The sequence below is a fragment of the Hemiscyllium ocellatum genome, chromosome 31 (genome assembly GCF_020745735.1).
Source record: "Hemiscyllium ocellatum isolate sHemOce1 chromosome 31, sHemOce1.pat.X.cur, whole genome shotgun sequence".
Lineage (NCBI taxonomy): Eukaryota > Metazoa > Chordata > Chondrichthyes > Orectolobiformes > Hemiscylliidae > Hemiscyllium > Hemiscyllium ocellatum.
Window position 1 is genome coordinate 15,824,945 of NC_083431.1, and position 19,682 is coordinate 15,844,626.

The window sequence follows — 19,682 nt, forward strand, 5'->3', positions numbered from 1 at the left end:
TTCTGGTCTCCTTCCTATGTGAAACTTGACAGGGTTGAGAAAAGACTTACAAGGATGTTGCCAGAGTTGGGGGATTTGATCTATAGGGAGAGGCTGAACAGGCTGGGGCTGTTTTCCCTGGAGCATCGGAGGCTGAGGGGTGACCTTGTAGAGGTTTACAAAATTATGAGGGGCATGGATAGGATAAATAGACAGAGTATTTTCCCTGGGGTGGGGGAGTCCAGAACTAGAGGGCATAGGTTTAGGGTGAGAGGGGAAAGATATAAAAGAGACCTAAGGGGCAACTTTTTCACGCAGAAGGTGGTACGTGTATAGAATGAGCTGCCAGAGGAAGTGGTGGAGCTGGTACAATTGCAACATTTAAGAGGCATTTGGATGGATATCTGAATAGGAATGGATTGGAGGGATATGGGCCGGGTGCTGGTAGGTGGGACTAGATTGGGTTGGGATATCTGGTCGGCATGGACGGGTTGGACCGAAGGGTCTGTTTCCATGCTGCACATCTCTATGACTCTATGACTTTACGATTAGTGCTGGGTCCTCTTGCTTGTGATACATAAAATGATTTGGATGAAAATGTGGGTGGTCTGTTTAGTAAGTTTGCAGATGACCCAAAAATGGTGGAGTTACAGATAGTGAGGAATGTTATCAAAGGATGCAGCAGGACATAGCTCAGTAGAATTTCGATAGAGAAATGGCAGATAGAGTTTAATCTGAACAGCTGAGGGGTGTTGCATTTTGGGCAGACAAATGCAAGTGGAAAGTATACAGTAAAGAGTAAAGAATACAGCAAGACCCTTAGAAACTTTGATAGACCGAGGGATCATGGGGCGCAAGTCCATTGTTCCCTAAAAGTGTTAACACAAGTGGATAAGCTGATAAGGCATAGAGCATGCTTACCTTCATCAGTCAGAGCATTGAGTATAAAAATTGACAAGTCATGTTGCAGATATATAAAACTTTAGTTAGGCCACGTTTGGACTGTGCAGTTCTACTTGCCACATGAGAGAAGGCATGTGGACGTTTGCATAGAGAGCAAAAGAGGTTTACCAGGATGTTGCCTGGATTGGATTAGCTATAAGGAAAGGTTACTTAAACTTGGCTTATTTCTGCTAGACCATTAGAGGCTGAGGGGTGATCTGATAGAGGAATGGACAGAGTGGATAGTTGAAAGTCCTTTACTCAGGATAGAAATGTTAAATACTAGGGAGCATAGATTAAAGGTGAGAGGGGGAAAGTTTAAAGAAGATGTGCAAGACAAGTGTTTTTACATAGGGGGTGATAGGTGCCAGGAATGTGCTGCTAGGGAGGCAGATGTATGATAATAATGTTTAAGAGGCATTTAGACAGCCATGTGAACAGTGTGAGAATAGAGGGATATGGACTATGTGTAGGAAGATGGGGCTGGTTTGGAATGGCTTCATGGTCAGCATAGACATGGTGGGCTGAAGGCTGTTCCATGGTCTGTGTTCTGAAAACAGTTCAGATTTATCTTTATAATTGAAGTTCCACACCCCTGGAGCCATTCCTATGAATCTTCCCTGCACTCTCTCCAATGCCTTCTCATCCTTAGTTGTTCATGAACCGATCATAAGACACTGGATTAGAAGGCCATTCAGCCCATTCAGTCTGCTCTGCCATTCATTACAATCAAGGCTGATCTGATAATCCTCAACTCCACTTTCCTGTCTTTATTCCCTCACTGATTAAAAATCTATCAAGTTTCCTTACACTCATTGACTTTCCCAGATTCTAGACCCATATCCTTTCAATCTGCTGATGCTGTAGCCATGTTGCTCATACACCTCTTTCTGAGACTTGTTCTCTCCCCACCTGCGCTCATCCTCAGATCCCATTTGCAGCCACCATTGACAGTGCTCTCCTATTGTCAGCCCAAGTTGGGGGGAGGTGGCGTGGTCCTCATGCTGTCTCTCATCATTCTTCACCAGGATCTGCAGTAAACTCAAGGAGAATGGCAAGAGCAACATCTCCCGTTCTTCATCAAGCACAAGTAGCTTTAGCAGCACGGCTGGTGACAATGAAGTTCTGGAGGACTATGAGTCCAGTGCAGTGAGTATATACAGGATGCACGGTGGGGAAAGCTGGACCAAGTAAGATGGGTGAGGTTAATCCTTGGTGTGCATTTGTCAGTATAGCAGTGCTTGTTGAGGATAATTATTCTTGATCCTTAGGTCAGGCATTAATTATGTGTAACATCAAACATTCTTCTGAGGAAGTGAGGTGTCCTGTTAATGTTTCAGTGACTGTTCAGCAATAATTACCACTTATATCATTAAAGACTTGTCTACTATTAAATGTATTGGCCCTAATTTTTTTTTAGTCCATTTAGTCTAAATTCAGTTGGCAAGAATCTCAAGTTCATGTTAGAGCAGTGATTTCAGTACAAGATCTATAGACAAGAACTAGAAACAGTACACTTGCAGAAGAACAGAAAATCTCATAGGAACCTCTGGACTTCCGTGTTGAACTGTGTATGTGAGGATACTAGAATTGCAATTTGGTTCACATAATTGTAGGTGCTGATAGCCTCATCATTCTTTATACTGCTATTGTGTAAATGTATGGTCATGTAGAGTACAACTTATTGGTCATTATTATATCATGTGTCTGACTGGTAAATGCTCTCTCTATTCACACAGGGGAATCAGCCATCCATAGCATCTCCTTTCCGACAAGATGTCTTTGTCTACAGCAATGAAAACCAAAGCAGCCCAAATCAAATGAGCTTGTGCAAGAGTCCCACAGGTCTGCATCTCTAGAGTTCGACATTCTCACCTGTCATTCCGAGAACCTAACCAATTGCCCCATCAACTGTACAGGACAATTGAGGGGTTAAGCCAGAGTGCTATTTCCCATTCAAAGTTGCCAGCATTAAACCTGGGTGCAGACCTTAGTCTGTATGTCTGGAATGCCCCGCCCAGCCACACACTATGCTGAAATCCTGGAATTCTCTTGCTAACAGCCCTGTGGAAGTCCCTACATCTCAATGAGATTCCAAAGGGCAGTTCACCACCATCTTCTTGGTGGCATTTAGGAATGGTCAATCAATGCTGGCCTAACCAGCAATGCCCACATCCCATGAACGAATACAATAGTAAACACTTGTTGCAGAGACAGAGAGGACTGAACTTAAGAACTTTCACCAGTTTGAACGTGTGGGTTATGTTAATGCATTGGAAATCCAAAGGCTTAAAGAAGGTGGGTTTCAATCTCAGCAAGGCAACTTGAATGCAGTTTAAAATCTCTGGAAGCAGAGGCTAGTTTGGTCAATATGGGACTCCAGTCCTATACCAATGTGTTTGCTCTCTGAATAAAGATAAATCATTTCCACTGGTTGGAGATTTGAGAATTAGGGAGTGTTGTCTGAAAATTAGGACCAGGCTGTTCAACAGAGAGTTTAGGAAGCTCTTATGCACACAAAAGGTGATAACATTTTGAAACACTCTTCCACAAATGGCTAGATCATTGTTAGTTTTAAATCTGAGATTGATAATTGTTTTATTAAGCAAAGGGCCAAAGGCAGGTATATAGAGTTAGGCCACAGATCTCATTAAATGGTGGAACAGGCTTGAGGGGCTGAATGGCCTACTCCTGGTTTTATGTTTCTGAAATAGTCGAGCAGGTCACTAAGCTGTATCATACCTGGAGGAACCCTGCACTGTATTTTCAGAGGAACTAGGAGTTGGTGATGAATATTACACCCACCACCAAGCTCTCATATCCCGATAATTAATAAAATATGCATTTTCCCAAGGTACAAATGTCACCGAACCTCAGAGTATCTGACTGTCAGATTGCTGCGGTTTCAGGTTATTTAATGAAACCATGGGCTATATGAGTGAAACCCAACAGCAGGAAATATCAATGTTAATCAGTCAATGGTAGAGCATTTGTTTAAATATTTCACAGGGCAGCAACACAGAGTTCTGGAATAACGTGTGGAACCTTGAACACATTTTGTTATCCCGCTGGGGGTTTACCTGTTCAGAAGGTGTGGTTTGAAGAGGTTGTGAGTAAATAATTGACCAAATCTTCTCTACTCACATACCCAGTGCCTGTAACTTAAATTTGGAACAACTGCTAAATTCAGAGGGAGCAATCCTGAGGTGTAGCTTACGTGAGGATGGGAAAAGAGTGCAACTTGGCCTTCTAATTCCTGTCTGTAAAATAAAACTGGTTACAACTCAGAGAGGTAATTCTGCCTGTGTTATGTCTGGAGATGGTGTGATATGGTTCAGGCTGACAGAATGTGCAGTGAACTAATCATCGCATCTTGACCTATCTCCTTTACTCCACCCAACCTTGTCCTGCTTTGGCCCATGTGTCGTCTAATTGAAAATAAAGAAATCTGAAATAAAGTTCTACAGCTCCTTCCATGAAAGCCTCTTCCCTTCATTGCACACTGCATTGTCAATCTATATGTTTTGAAAGTTTTACTTTTCTCCACAGATACAGCCAAGAGTAAAACCTCTCCAAGAACTACTTTAAAATTCAGATTTGATAAACTCCATCACAGCTCAAACCCGGTAAGTGCAGGGCTGCGGAGTCCATCTCTTCTTTGTCGTAACATTGAATAACTCCTCAGTTAAAGCACTTTCTCACGATAACCTTTGTCACGATCGCAATTGTTCAGCAGCATCTTGGCTCAGTGATTTAATCTTCACGTTGTTTTGAGAGGGTCCAATGGAGAAGCTGGACAGTGGTCAGAGACAGCAACCATTGAACCTTTGAAGGGTTGTGGAGAGATAAACAGAGAAACAGAGAAAGATGGAGAAAACAGCAATAGTGGGATTAGGTTTGAATTATTCTGGCAAAGAGCTGGTAACTAATGGCCTTTCCTCGGTGGTCTATCCCCATTTTCAGCAAATGTTCAGCTTCCTACATAGGCTGAGTTCTAAAGCTAGGCAAAAGTGAGGACTACAGATGCTAGAAAACAGAGTCTAGATTAGAGTGGTGCTGGAAAAGCACATCAGGTCAGGCAGCATCCGAGGAGCAGGAAAATCGACATTTCGGACAAAAGCCCTTCATCAGGACCTGATTTCTAAGCTGTATGCATCAGTGCAATGTTCAAGTAATCCCATGTTACATCTGCCCTATAGGCTATCTATATGGGTCTCCAGTATAGTGTTCTAGCCTCCTTTAGTAACAGCACAAAAACCTGCAGATGCTGAAAATCTAAAATAAAAACAGAAAATGCTGGAAACACTCAGCAGGTCTTTGAGCACCTGTGAGGACAGAAGCGGGGTTTACCTTCCATCGAGCTGACAGAACATTACAGATTTACCATTTAGAGTCCAGAGAAAAGGGTAGATGAAAAGAAGGAAGAAAAGGAAAGGTCAACAACAAGGTGGAGGGCAGAAGTGATCTAAATGACAGCTTCAATCCAAGGGAAAAGCAGGTTGTGAGAAAGGAGAGGTTTGTTCTGGTCAAGGTCACAAGAGATGTTTTACAGCACTGTGAAATGAGGAGCAGTGGTTGTGATCTAACTTTGTTGAGTTCAAAGCTGATTCATGATTCTATTGTTAGTAATCCTTTAAAAACTAACCAGCAGCTGAGCTGATTTTATTCCAATTGTTTTCAGCAGGGTCACTAACAAGAATCAGTGCCCCACCTGGCATTATGCACTTGTAAGGTCAGTCCTTCTTCATTCCTTATCAATATATTCCTAGCAATATATGCAAGAACATGTGAATTAGGAACAGGAGTCACAAACCCTCCATTCAAATCTTCTCCATTATTCGGTAAGACCATGGCTGATTTGTGGGGAGCATTGTTACCTCACAGCGCCAGAGACCCGGGTTCAATTCCTGCCTCAGGTGACTGACTGTGTGGAGTTTGCACATTCTCCCCATGTCTGCGTGGGTTTCCTCCGGGTGCTCCAGTTTCCTCCCACAGTCCAAAAATGTGCAGGTTAGGTGAAGGGGTAAATGTAGGAGAATGGGGTCTGGGTGGGTTGCGCTTCAGCGGGTCGGTGTGGACTTGTTGGGCTGAAGGGCCTGTTTCCACACTGTAACTAATCTAATCTGATTGTAACTTCAATGCCACTTTCCTGTCTACCCCTAATAACCTTTCACCCCTTGCTTAAATAGAATCTATCTCCATCTGACTTAAAAAAAATTCAAATGCTCTTCTTTTCTCCTCATTGTGAGGAAGAGAGTTCCAAAGGCTCATTATGCCAAGGCATTGCAAGGCTATAGCTCAAGTGATGGGAAATGGGATTATTTTTGACTGATACACATGCGATGGGCTGAAGGGCCTTTTTATGTGCTCTCGATCTCTATGACTCCATGACCCTGTGAAAAAAAACTGCTCATTTCTATCTTAAAAAGGCAACTTTTATTTTTTTAAACAGTCACCCTAGTTCTTGATTCACCCATCCTTTCCACATCTTCCCTATCAAGACCCCTCAGGATCTGAATTACAACATTTAAAAGGCATCTGGACGGGTATATGAATAGGATGAGTCCTGTGGAATATGGTCCAAATGTTGGCAAATGGCACTGGAGGTACAGTTAGTAAGTTTGCAGATGACACCAAACTTGGAGGTGTCGTGGACAGTGAAGAGGGTTACCTCAGATTACAACAAGATCTTGACCAGATGGGCCAATGGGCTGAGAAATAGCAGATGGAGTTTAATTCAGATAAATGCGAGGTGCTGCATTTTGGGAAAGCAAATCTTAGCAGGACTTATACACTTAATGGTAAGGTCCTAGGGAGTGTTGCTGTACAAAGAGACCTTGGAGTGCAGGTTCATAGCTCCTTGAAAGTGGAGTCGCAGGTAGATAGGATAGTGAAGAAGGCATTTGGTATGCTTTCCTTTATTGGTCAGAGTATTAAGTACAGGAGTTGAGAGGTCATGTTGCGGCTGTACAGGACGTTGGTTAGGCCACTGTTGGAATATTGCGTGCAGTTCTGGTTTCCTTCCTATGGGAAAGATGTTGTGAAACTTAAAAGGGTTCAGAAAAGATTTACAAGGAGGTTGCCAGGGTTGGAGGATTTGAGCTATAGGGAGAGGCTGAATAGGCTGAGGCTGTATTCCCTGAAGCGTCGGAGGCTGAGGGGTGACCTTTTAGAGGTTTACAAAATTATGAGGGGCAAGGATAGGATAAATAGACAAAGTCTTTTCCCTGGGTTGGGGGAGTACAGAACTAGAGGGCATAGGTTTAGGGTGAGAGGGGATAGATATAAAAGAGACCTAATGTGTATGGAATGAGCTGCCAGAGGATGTGGTAGAGGCTGGTACAATTGCAACACTTAAGAGGCATTTGGATGGGTATATGAATAGGAAGGGTTTGGAGGGATATGGGCCGGGTGTTGGCAGGTGGGACTAGATTGGGTTGGGATATCTGGTCGGCATGGACAGGTTGGGCCGAAGAGTCTGTTTCCATGCTGTACATCTCTATGACTCTATATCTGGTCGGCAAGGACGAATTGGACTGAAGGATCTATTTCTGTGCTGTATGACTCGATGAATTTGTGACTGTATGATATGTTTCATTCAAAACACCACTTGCTCTTCTAAACTCCAGCGAATTCAATCCTAGCCTGTCCAAAGTTCTGTCATAAAACACCAGTTTGTTCCAGGTATTAGTCTAGTAAATAGTTAAGGAATTGATTGGGAGGTAGAAGACTTCAGGGTATGGATAATAAATACATCTCTGGGACACACAGTAAACAACCCCATTGCTCTGTGGTTGAACACTTCAACTCCCCCTCCTACTCCACCAAGGACATGCAAGTCCTGGGCCCCCTCCACCGCCAAACTCTAGCCACCCGACACCTGGAGGAAGAACGCCTCATCTTCTGCCTTTGGACCCTCCAACCACACAGGATCAATGTTGATTTCACCAGTTTTCTCATTTCATGTCCCCCCACCTTATCCCAGATTCATCCCTCCAACTGCCCTCTTAAACTGTCCTACCCGTTAATCTTACTTCCCACCTATCTGCTCCACCCTCCTCTCCAACCTATCACCATCAGTTCCCACCTCCATCAATCTATCACATTCCCAGCTACCTTCCCACCAAACCCCCTCCCCCATCTCTCAGCCCCGTTGGGCCATCCCCCCATTCCTGATGAAGAGCTTATGCTCGAAACACTGACTCTGCTGCTCCTTGGATGCTGCCTGACCGGCTGTGCTTTTCTAGCACCACACCTTTTGACTCCAATCTCCAGCATCTGCAGTCCTCACATTCTCCCAATTAACTAGCAGAAACCTCGCTCCAGTTTTGTAGGACTTTGGTGATTCTGTGTGATCCCAGAGCACTTGTAAGAGACATCTGGAATGCCTTACACAATTTTTTATCAAAGGAAAAATCGAGTTGCCTCAGTCAGAGTGTAATGAAGGTTCACTGGATTGATTACTCGTAACAAAATGTCACACATCGAAAATGAAAGCAGAAAGTGCAGAGTAGAACACAAGAGACAGGAGCTGGAGTAAATCATACCCACTGAAGAATGACCCATCATTCAGTAAGATCATGGCTGAGATCAATATCTCAACATTTCCACCTTATCACCACATTCCTTGATTCACTCACCGTATAAAAATACATTGACTCAGTCTTGAGTACAGCCATTGACTCCACTGGTCTCTGGGTTATAGAAACCAAAAGCTTCACAACATTATGTGTAAGAAGTTCATCATCTCAATCTTCAATAGCCATCTGCTTATCAATGGGACAAATGATGCTAAACTTCCCAGCTAGGGTAGCAGCATCAAGGTCTCTGAGAACTTTATACATTTCAATGAGATGTTCTGTCATTCTTCTAAATTCCAAAGACGGGTCCATTTTAATAAATCCCTCCTCATAAGATGACCCTCTCACCTTAGCATAAATTGAGTGATACAACCAAAAAATGCTGGAGAGACTCAGTAGATCTGATAGCATCTGTGGAGATAAAATCAGAGTTAACGTTTCGAGTCTGGTCTGATGCTTTTTTGGATCTGTTTGGGGTAAATCCCCAGGACCTGATCAAGTGTACCCGAGAACTCTGTGGGAAGCCAGAGAAGTGATTGCTGGGCCTCTTGCTGAGATATTTATATCATCGATAGTCACAGGTGAGGTGCCGGAAGACTGGAGGTTGGCAAACGTGGTGCCACTGTTTAAGAAGGGCGGTAAAGGCAAGCCAGGGAACTATAGACCAATGAGCCAGACCTTGGCAGTGGGCAAGTTGTTGGAGGGAATCCTGAGGGACAGGATGTACATGTATTTGGAAAGGCAAGGACTGATTATGGATAGTCAACATGTCTTTGTGCATGGGAAATCATGTTGCACAAACTTGATTGAGTTTTTTGAAAAAGTAACAAAGAGGATTGATGAGGGCAGAGCAGTAGATGTGATCTATATAGACTTCAGTAAGGCGTTCGACAAGGTTCCCCATGGGAAACTGATTAGCAAGGTTAGATCTCATGGAATACAGGGAGAACTAGCCATTTGGATACAGAACTGGCTCAAAGGTAGAAGACAGAGGGTGGTGGTGGAAAGTTTTTCAGAATGGAGGCCTGTGACCAGTGGAGTGCCACAAGGATCGGTGCTAGGTCCACTACTTTTTGTTATTTACATAAATGATATGGATATGAGGATAAGAGGTCCAGTTAGTAGGTTTGCAGATGACACCAGAATTGGAGGTGTAGTGGACAGCGAAGAGGGTTACCTTAGATTACAACAAGATCTGAACCAGATGGGCCAATGGGCTGAGAAGTGGCAGATAGAGTTTAATTCAGATAAATGCGAGGTGCTGCATTTTGGGAAAGCAAATCTTAGCAGGACTTATAGACTTAATGGTAAAGTCCTAGGGAGTGTTGCTGAACAAAGAGACCTTGGAGTGCAGGTTCATAGGTCGCAGGGAGATAGGATACTGAGGAAGGCGTTTGCTATGTTTTCCTTTATTGGTCAGAGTATTGAGCACAGGAGGTGGGAGGTCATGTTGCGGTGTACAGGACATTGGTTAGGCCACTGTTCAAATATTGCATGCAATTCTGGTCTCCATCCTATGGGAAAGATATTGTGAAACTTGAAAGGGTTCAGAAAAGATTTACAAGGAGGTTGCCAGGGTTGGAGGATTTGAGCTATAGGGAGAGGCTGAACAGGCTGGGGCTGTTTTCCCTGGAGCGTCGGAGGCTGAGGGGTGACCTTATAGAGGTTTACAAAATTATGAGGGGTATGGATAGGATAAATAGACAAAGTCTTTTCCCTGGGGTGGGGGAGTCCAGAACTAGAGGGCATAGGTGGGGTGAGAGGGGAAAGATATAAAAGAGACCTAAGGGGCAACATTTTCAAGCAGAGGGTGATATGTACATGGAATGAGCTGCCAGAGGATGTGGTGGAGGCTGGTACAATTGCAACATTTAAGAGGCATTTGGATGGGTATATGAATAGGAAGGGTTTGGAGGGATATGGGCTGGGTGCTGGTAGGTGGGACTAGATTGGGTTGGGATATCTGTTCGGCATGGACAGGTTGGGCCGAAGGGTCTGTTTCCGTGCTGTACATCTCTACGACTCTATGACTCTACGTGTTCCATGTTGGACTTGAAATTTAAACCTTCCACAGCTTTCTCTTAAGCCTCTTGCCCTGGCCTCAGTGAGACTGTCTGGTTCCTTGAAGCCCTTTAGCTCCCACAGGATTAATTTCACCTCTGGACAGGAGCTAGACAATTAGATACCCTCATAGCCTATGTTTTAAATCCATCACCATTCGTGCAGTGGATGAATATGGGGAGATGGTGATATAGTCATGTTGCTGGGTGTGTACTTGAGAGTCACAAGTTGGGGACATGGGTTCAGACTCTCACCATTGCTGCTAAATTAACAAATCTAGAATATAAATGTAATTGGTGAAGGTGACCAGGCAGCTAACTTAAATCATCAAAGAAAACTCACCTGGTTCATTAATGGATTAGATTAGATTTCCCTGAAGGGTGTGGAAACAGGCCCTTCGGCCCAACAAGTCCACACCGACTCTCTGAAGAGTAACCCACCCAGACCCATTTCCCTCTCACTAATGCACCTCACTCTATGGGGCAATTTAGCATGGCCAATTCACCTGACGTGCACATTTTTGGATTGTGGGAGAAAAGCAGAGCACCCAGAGGAAACCCACGCAGACACGGGGAGAACGTGCAAACTCCACACAGACAGTCGCCCGAAACCGGGTCCCTGGCACTGTGAGGCAGCAGTGCTAACCGCTGAGCCACCGTGCCACCCTCAAAGAAGGAAATCTATCTTCCTTCCCTGGTCTGGCCTACAATGAATACAGACCCACAGTGATGTGGTTGACTTTGAACTGATCTAGCAAGCCACTCAGTTTAAGGGCAATTAGAGATAAGCAACAAGTATTGGTGTTGCCAGTAACATCCACATCCCATGGCAGATTAAAGGAAAAATAGCCCAACAAGGTTTCATATCAATCCCTGAACTGAATTGCTGGTCTCTGAAAAAAATTGCGTGAGGGACTGCAGTCTGCATGGTCAGTTAGCCCCTTGACACCCCTGTCTTTAATCAGATACAGCTAAAACTGCATGGAGAGTATATCTATGCATAAAGTCTGGAGAGAAATCTGAGGGAGTGTTGAATATTTGAAGAATAAAATCACAATTCTCTCACTAATCCATGTCTGACTGATTGGTATTTATATATGAACCCAGATGAGCACCAGCTACAAAGTTTACTTCTTCGCTTTTCCGCCTATTGGATCCTGTAATTTTGAGGAAAATCATTTTAATCAACACTATGGTTGCAAAAACAGAAAACTATGCACAGTAAATATGAACTTGCTTATACAAGTGGCATAGGCTGGTGATTAGTTACTCTTGTTATAACAGAGGCTTTAAACAATTTTAAATTGTCAAGGTTACAGAGTCAAAATAATGCACAAAGCAACTTCACATAAAACCATTAAGGATTGCTGTATGACACAGACCAAAGTCTAGTTTTGAAAATGCTTTTAAAGTTTATTTTGAAAATACTTAGATTCATTAATTTTGAGTGTTCTGCTGTCTATACTCTCTATAAATTGTTTTTCAGTGAACACCATTTCAGGGATAATCCAGCTGACAGTAAAGGCGCCCTTCATTCCCTCCAACAGCTAGTGGAAACTTCCATTCACCGCAAATGTAGCTACAGCTGGTTCACCTTGAGCTGCACCCGTCCTTTCTGCATCTGAAACACACCTTCCTGTGTCCTGGGAGGCTGGAAATCACCAGGAAATTCTGTCCTACATCTGCTGTTACAGGGGTTCAGGTAGTCCACTCCAGCTTCAAGGCAGGCCTATTCAGGGCCCACTCGGAGATGTGTTACTGTCAGGGTTTAGGTAATTCAGCAGTCTAACGCATGTACGCTGTAGAAGATATGGATAATCTTCAATGTCCCCTGTATCCTTCCCTTGCCTGGTGCTGCAGCCCCTTGAAAAGAAGTGTTCTATGGGCACCTCACTGGTGAGGTACTGTTTCAAAAGCATTAAGCTTGCTTCTTTGCAACTTATGATGGGATGTATCTGGGACAGATATATTGAAAGAGATTCTGCATATCCTAAAAACAGACCTCCTAGAGGTCTCCAAGCCCACTGGGAAAACATTTGAGGTGATCTCACTGCCTCCTGTCCAAGGACAGAGGGCAACAAAACCAGGAGACTTCAGGGATCTCAATCTTCAAACACATCCTCCCTTGTCTAGTCATTCTGAGGCAGTGAGGTGGTCGTACCTGAATCCCTGCCAATGTTGCTTCGCACAGTAATTGTACCAGAGCCTAAACTTTGTGTTGTAACTTGTTATCCACCATGTTTACACTGCCAATTAACAAAAATGTTTGTTGTGTCCAGCTAGGTTTGTCATCTGTATATCTGATGTTACATTTAAATGCGATAGATGTTCAAAGTAAAAAAAAAAAATCTGCCTTTCTCGGTCCTGGGTCTTTGAAGGATTATAGTAAAACATGCTCAACAAGATTATAATTCATTTTAGTTTGTTCCCTGAACAATGTGATTGATATATCTTGTGAAAGCTTCAAGCACTTTGCTATCCAGTTTTATTTTATCTTTGTCATTCTTTGTTTTGAAAGTCAGATGGCAGGCACCAGATCTTGCCCCTTATAGATGGGCACTGGATGGTCAGCAATGATTACTCACCTCTTGCGCAGTTTGGGAACTAAAGTGAATCTGGCCTGAGCAGCCTTCCACCCCATTCCTGTGGCAGTAAGTCCATGTGTTGCAGAACACCAACAATTATTAGTGTCACCCCAAAGTTGCCATGAACAAGTGCCCCCAACCCATGGTGCCACCCTCACCCAAGAACCACTTACTAAATGTGAGAGATCCAAACTTCACCATGTCCACCCGATTCACTGACTTCTAATAGCTTGATCTACGTTCAGTGTCCCTTCCTGACAAAAGGGTAACTGGTATACAGAAATAACCCTTGATTCCTAATTCAAAGACTATTCTGGTTGGTGTCGGCATTCTCCTCCAGCCCTGGAAGAGCTGCCAACTATTCCCTGGTTCTCTCTTGTTGTCCCAAACCTACTTTATTCAGTATTAAAATTGGCAAGAGAAACAGAAATCCTTTATTTTGTGAGAACCCCCAAAGTTTTGCCTTACTTTAATACTATCCCATGGAACAGTGTTTGATAAACTTCTCAATTTGATGTGGACTGATGTCTTTCTATTTTCAGAAAAGTGACACCACTCAGAAACTGATTGGTCAGTGTGTACTGTATCATCATGTTGAGTTTTTAATTAATTGGAGATTACAGTGGAATTGTCAACAGCCATTTTATAGAGAGAGAGAGAGAGCTCTTTTGAAAAAGGCATGTCTGCTGCCCTAAACTTGCATTATCTTGTAAGTTTCTATTAGATCTCCCCTCAACCTTCTAAACTCTTATGAATACAATCCTAGGATCCTCAGCCGATCATCATATGTTAGGCCTACCATTCCAGGGATCATCCATGTGAATCTCCGGTGGACACACTCCAGTGCCAGTATGTCCTTCCTGAGGTATGGGGCCCAAAATTGGACACAGTATTCTAAATGAGGTCTAACTAGAGTTTTATAAAGTCTCAGAAGCACATCACTGCTTTTACATTCCAACTGTCTTGAGATAAATGACAACATTACATTTGCTTTCTTAACCACCATCTCAACCTGCAAGTCAACCTTGAGAGAATCCTGGCCTAGCGCTCCCAGATCCCCTTGTACTTTGTACTTTGACTCACCGTAATTTTCTCACCATTTAAAACATAGTCTATGCCTGCATTCTTTTTTCCAAAGTGCAAAATCTCGCATTTGCTCACATTGAATTTCATCAACCATTTACTGGAGCACAGTCCTAAATTGTCTACATCTTTCTGCAGTCTCCCCACCTCCTCAGTACTACCTGCCTGTCTGCCTAACTTTGTATCATTGGCAAACTTCACCACAATGCCCCCAGTTTCTTCATCCAGATCATTTATATATATATAAATATATATATATATATTCCATCTTTTGTCTTGATCCTTTCTTGAATAAGGGGGTTATAACAGCAATTTTCCAATCATCTGGGACTTTCCCTGACTCCAGTGATTTTTGAAAGATCATAGCCAACACCGCCGCTATTTCCTCAGCCACCTCCCTCAGAACTCTAGGATGTAACCCACTGGGGCCAGGAGATTTATCAATTTTTAGACCGTTTAGCTTTTCTAGCACTTTCTTTTTGTAATGACTACCATACTCAACTCTGCCCCTGACTCTCCTTAATTGTTGGGATATTACTCATGTCTTCCACTGTGAAGACTGACACAAAGTACTTATTAAGTTCTTCAGCTATTTCTTCATCTCCCATCACTAGCCTTACAGCATCAATTTGGAGCGGCCCAATGTCTACTTTTGTCTCTCGTTTATTTTGATGTATTGAAAGAAAATTTACTATCATTTCTAATATTCCTGGCTAGCTTACCTTCATATTTGATCCTCTCCTTCCTTATTTCTCTATTTGTTATTCTCTGTTTTTGTAGTCTTCCCAATCTTCTGATTTCCCATTGCTTGCTCTTGGCCACTTTATAGGCTCTCTCTCTTTTTCTTTGATCTTTGAAACATTTCTGGCTTCCTTCGTCAGCCATGGCTCTGTAATTCCACCACCACCACCTCCCCCCCCCTCCCCCGCTTTGAGATGAACCTCTGTACTGTGTCCTCAATTACACCCAGAAGCTCCTGCAATTGTTGCTCTACTGTCTTCCCCACTCGGCTGTGCTTCCAGTCAATTTTGGTCAGTTCCTCTCTCATGCCCCTGCAATTACCTTTAGCTAACTGTAACATCATTACATTCAATTTTGCCTGCTCTCTTTACCATCTGAACTCTACCATATTATGTTCACTACCTCCTAAATATTCCCTTACTTTAAGATCTTTTATAAAATCTGGCTCATTACATAGCACTCTTCCTAGTCACTCTTCCTATTTTCTGTCGAATCTCTAACTCTCTGCTTCCTCTTGGAGTTCCATAAATATTGTCTCCCACCTAAATCTCTTGTTGTATTGTCTCCTTTCATTCTCATCAATTTATTTTGACTTTCTCTCTCCTGCTTCTCTGTCTCTCTCATTAGAGTGGACTTCCATTCTGTCTGTTTCCTTCATTTCTCCTCACTCTCTCATTGTCCTCTCTTCTACTCATTTTAACTCCTTACTTGTCCTTTCTCTCCCTTCCACTCACCAGCCTGTCGCAATTGAAATGTGCTTGGCCAATTATTTTCCAACTGTCACGGAAGTTTGCACCATTTAAAATCCCTTCACTCTCGGAGTAAAGGCAGGGCCAAAATCTGGCAACATCTCCTTCTTTGAAATTCTAAAATGTTTTCCAAGCATTTCAACACATGTTTTGTATTCTTGCCCTTATTTCAGAACTGAAATGATTATTTTAACACCACATCCACAAGACACAGCTAGATGGTTCTGTCCTATGTTGGCCCTCTGTAAGGTGCCTCTGATTGAATTGACTGTAAATCACCTATGATCTTAGAGGCAGCAGATTTAGGAGCCTTCCTGATGCCCAGAGAATGTCTAATCACGGATTTAATGGAAGTCATCTTGTATGGTTGTTGCACAAATTCAAAATCAAGTCTTCTGTGTTCTTCTGTGTGCTTACCAAAATCTGAACTGAATTTGCAAGATATTCCTTGTAACCAACCATAATATCCGTGGGTGTTGGAATTTAAGATTGTACTCCCCACTTCTTGCATCTTGGAAAACTTCTTGTCCTGGTTTGTGGAATCTGGAGGTGACAGATAGAGGTTAGATTCTGGCTCCCCACACTTCCCTGCACAGTCACTCATCCCCTGCATGGACATTCAAGAGAGGTTCACCTCAGACTGAATTTAAATAAATGCATTTCCCTTAAGACATTACAAACATTATAAATATCACGCTGTTGACAAAAGGAATGATAAACAGAGAAATAGAAAACACAAAAAAACCTATTTAAAAAAGCAGCACTTAACCACTTTATTGCCTCAGGTATTATCACAGCCTATAACCAGATATCAATTCTGTCATCTTGATTTTCCAAGTTTGACCTTCACCATTGACAAATTGAACAAAATGGCTGACAGGTGTATGGAAAGTATTTATTTGAGGTTGCAAATATTACAGCTCTGGATAAATCTGAATATGTCTTTTAAATAAATCATAAAATTCAATTTAATTTGTAATTCTGTTTGTTTAAGGATGGAGAGATAAATCACTTAGTGGGCTTCTAACTGGTGGATACCTTCCCTATGGTCATGAGTTTGAGACTGCACACACAGTTAGTCTGATGACAATATTCGTTCTATATTGGGGGAATGTGTTCATATTGGTACTGCAGAGTGGTGAAAATCACACTGGCTTTCTCTCAGTCAGTGAGGTTAGCTCAAGGAGAAAGCTGGTCAGCTAAGCCTTGTCCTCTTCCCTTAGGGCTGAGCTAAGTTATAAATCAAAGGGAGATGGACTGAACAGACTCTGTAAGGGAGGTCTGACTGCAGAGACTTGGTGAGTTGGCATGTCTGTTATTGTCAAACTCCAGTGGGCTGTACATCTTTTCCATCCTTTCACCACGGTGCCAAAGATATCAGCAATCTCACTGTCTGAAACATTCTTCCTTGCCCCTTTGTATCTGCTATTAAAAGACTTCTTGGAGCCACTTCTCCAAGTATTTTCACTAACATTTAGTATTCTTTTGCCTTTATGAAGAACCTCAGGATGTTTACTGCATTGAATGGTGAAGTGCCATTAACAGAATGATTCTCAGGAGATTGAAGTTGATGGCATCACTTAAAGCCTAATGCCAATGTGTCTATAATGTGATTTTTCTTCTGTTTCACTGTCACACATATACATAAACACGCCCCAGTAGGTGTCATCTTTGAAATGCAAGAGGTTCCTGGAGCTACACTCCTGCTAACTCCTGTGTATTGATCGAACACAGAATGCAAAACACTTGAAATTCAAAACAGTGGGACCAGGACCTACAGTTGAGGACTTTTTGACATGAACTAAGGTGAATGGTTAGGATTATGTGTGTGGAACTGTTAATGAGATGTGGCAGAGATTTATGAAGCTGCCTGACCTATCCACAGATGTAAATATTGTACAATTAATTTATTGCTACTTTGGCAAAATTCCTTTCGTTGTGATGTAAAAACTGGAGGATGTCAAATATCCTTGTTTGTATATTTTGCCCATGTTTCTGTGTGACGCTACACAATAATAAATGTATTTTGTGTCAAAATGATTTCGAGTCTTAATCTAGGTACTTCTTATGATAGGTTCATAGCACGTTTATAAGCTCCGTACGTAGAAGCCAGAGGGAATATGGTTCGACCTGGAGCTTGAGGAAGTGTACATACTCAGGAAAGAGAAGGTACAGATTTGAATTAATTAGTCAAATAAGCAAAAACTTATGCACTTTTTCAATAAATGCCTGGAGTCAGGAATGTTACTGCCTGAGAGTGTGGTGGAGGCAGGTTCACTCAACTTATTCACCAGTGAATTGCCTGTGTTTTTTTAAAAAAGGAGCGGTATCCTGGATTATGAGGAGAACACAAGAGAATGTGATATGCTGACTTCGAGAGCTTATTCTCATTTCAAAAATGTACTTTATTCATAAAAATATCTGCAGAAATATTTAGAGTCAATAACACAGTTCAGTTCTGTACAATAAAATATGAAGAAACAAACATTGGAGTTTGACTCTACCCAACAAACAAACCAAAGACATTTTTTACTTGTACAAGACTATAGTTACATATACTTGAGGCACCCTTAACTGAATGGATTCCCATTTAACTTTGGCTGAAAGACAATAGCTGGTGGTCTTTCCCCATTGCATCTTGGAAGCAGCTTCCTCAAGCTTTAGTGTGTCTCTGATTTGGAGAGCAGGTACAGACACAGTGGCTGAATGGCCTCTTTCCATGCTGCAAAAGTTCCATGATAGATCAGAGGACTTTGTTCAAACATGCCTGTACAGAAATAGCAACACCGTCCTGGCATGACAGTTTTGCTACCAAGAAACTGCCATTTACTCTTAGAAAATGATACCACGGTGTAGATAATGAGGTTGTAATAAACCAGCACATCTACAGTGAAAAGAAACATTATTCCAGGTGTCAAAACAGCTGCTGACTCACAATCATATATTTTTCACCCAGCGATGAATTCAAAGTGTTGCACATTCAGGAACAGGAATAGCGTGTTCATCATGAAAGGTTTAACCATTATATAGTGCCTGTCAACATCCCTGGGCATGCCAACACATTTCACAGCCAACTTCATAGTTTTCAGGTGTAGTCAGTACCAGAATGTTGGAAATACAGCAACCAGATTACACACAGCAAGATCCCACAATCAGTATTGTCATAATGACCCGTTCATATGCTCTAACAATGTTGTTTTGGTGAGGGAGGTGATGACGCACATGTCGTTCTGCTATAATGTGAGAGTTATGTTCTTCTGTGACTTTGCACTGTGAGAATCTGTTATTGAAAATTGCACAGTAGAGGATTGCTATAGAAAATCACTATACCCATTCAGTAGAAAGTTTGCGCTCTCCAAACTGTCCACAATTTGTCAGTTGCCCTGTAGCCAATTTGTGTTGATGAAAAACACGTTATACCAGAATAATGTGTAATGGTACTATCACTGGAGCAGGCCATTGCTTTTGTGACATTGGTTCAAATCCCACCCGGGCAAGTAACACAATTTGAATTCAATTAATCAAAGGAAATCTGGAATTAAAAGCTATTCTCAGTAACAGTGACCATGAAACTATTGTTCATTGTTGTAAAGACACACCTGGTTCACTGGTGCCCCTTTGGGAAAGAAAAGTCTACCATTGTTGCTCCAAATGGATTACAACAGTTCAAGAGGGCTACCACCGTCTCTGGGGAAAGTAGGGATGGGCAATAAATGCAGAACTAGCCAGTGATGTCTACATGACTGAACAGACATTCTGTAACCCCAGACCCCCAGCAATGTGGTTGATTCCTAACTAACCTCTGAACTGGCCTAATAACCATTCAATTCAAGCGCAATTTGAGATAGGCAATAAATTCTGGCCTCACCAAACCAAACCCACATCCCATGACAAAATCAAAGACAAATATTAATCAGGAAGAGGTCACCTGGTTGTTTTCAACATGGCCTCCATGTGAAAGAT

The 19,682-nt window shown here is 42.4% G+C and overlaps 1 protein-coding gene across 6 annotated transcripts in view; it reads left to right on the plus strand.

Annotated features, from left to right (window-relative positions):
• Nucleotides 1-17,717, plus strand: part of rap1gap2a (RAP1 GTPase activating protein 2a) — a 354,141-nt gene extending 336,424 nt beyond the window's left edge. For 4 of the 6 annotated variants that reach the window (XM_060848310.1, XM_060848305.1, XM_060848307.1 and 1 more), the window contains 5 exons: nt 1,950-2,070; nt 2,661-2,766; nt 4,471-4,547; nt 5,603-5,653; nt 12,048-17,717. In XM_060848310.1, coding sequence (XP_060704293.1) covers nt 1,950-2,070; nt 2,661-2,766; nt 4,471-4,547; nt 5,603-5,614 — 316 coding nt within the window. In that variant the 3' untranslated portion in view covers nt 5,615-5,653; nt 12,048-17,717. The remainder of the gene's footprint in view (nt 1-1,949; nt 2,071-2,660; nt 2,767-4,470; nt 4,548-5,602; nt 5,654-12,047) is intronic. The other 2 variants (XM_060848306.1, XM_060848309.1) reach the window with 2 other exon arrangements.
• Nucleotides 17,718-19,682: the final 1,965 nt, after the last annotated feature.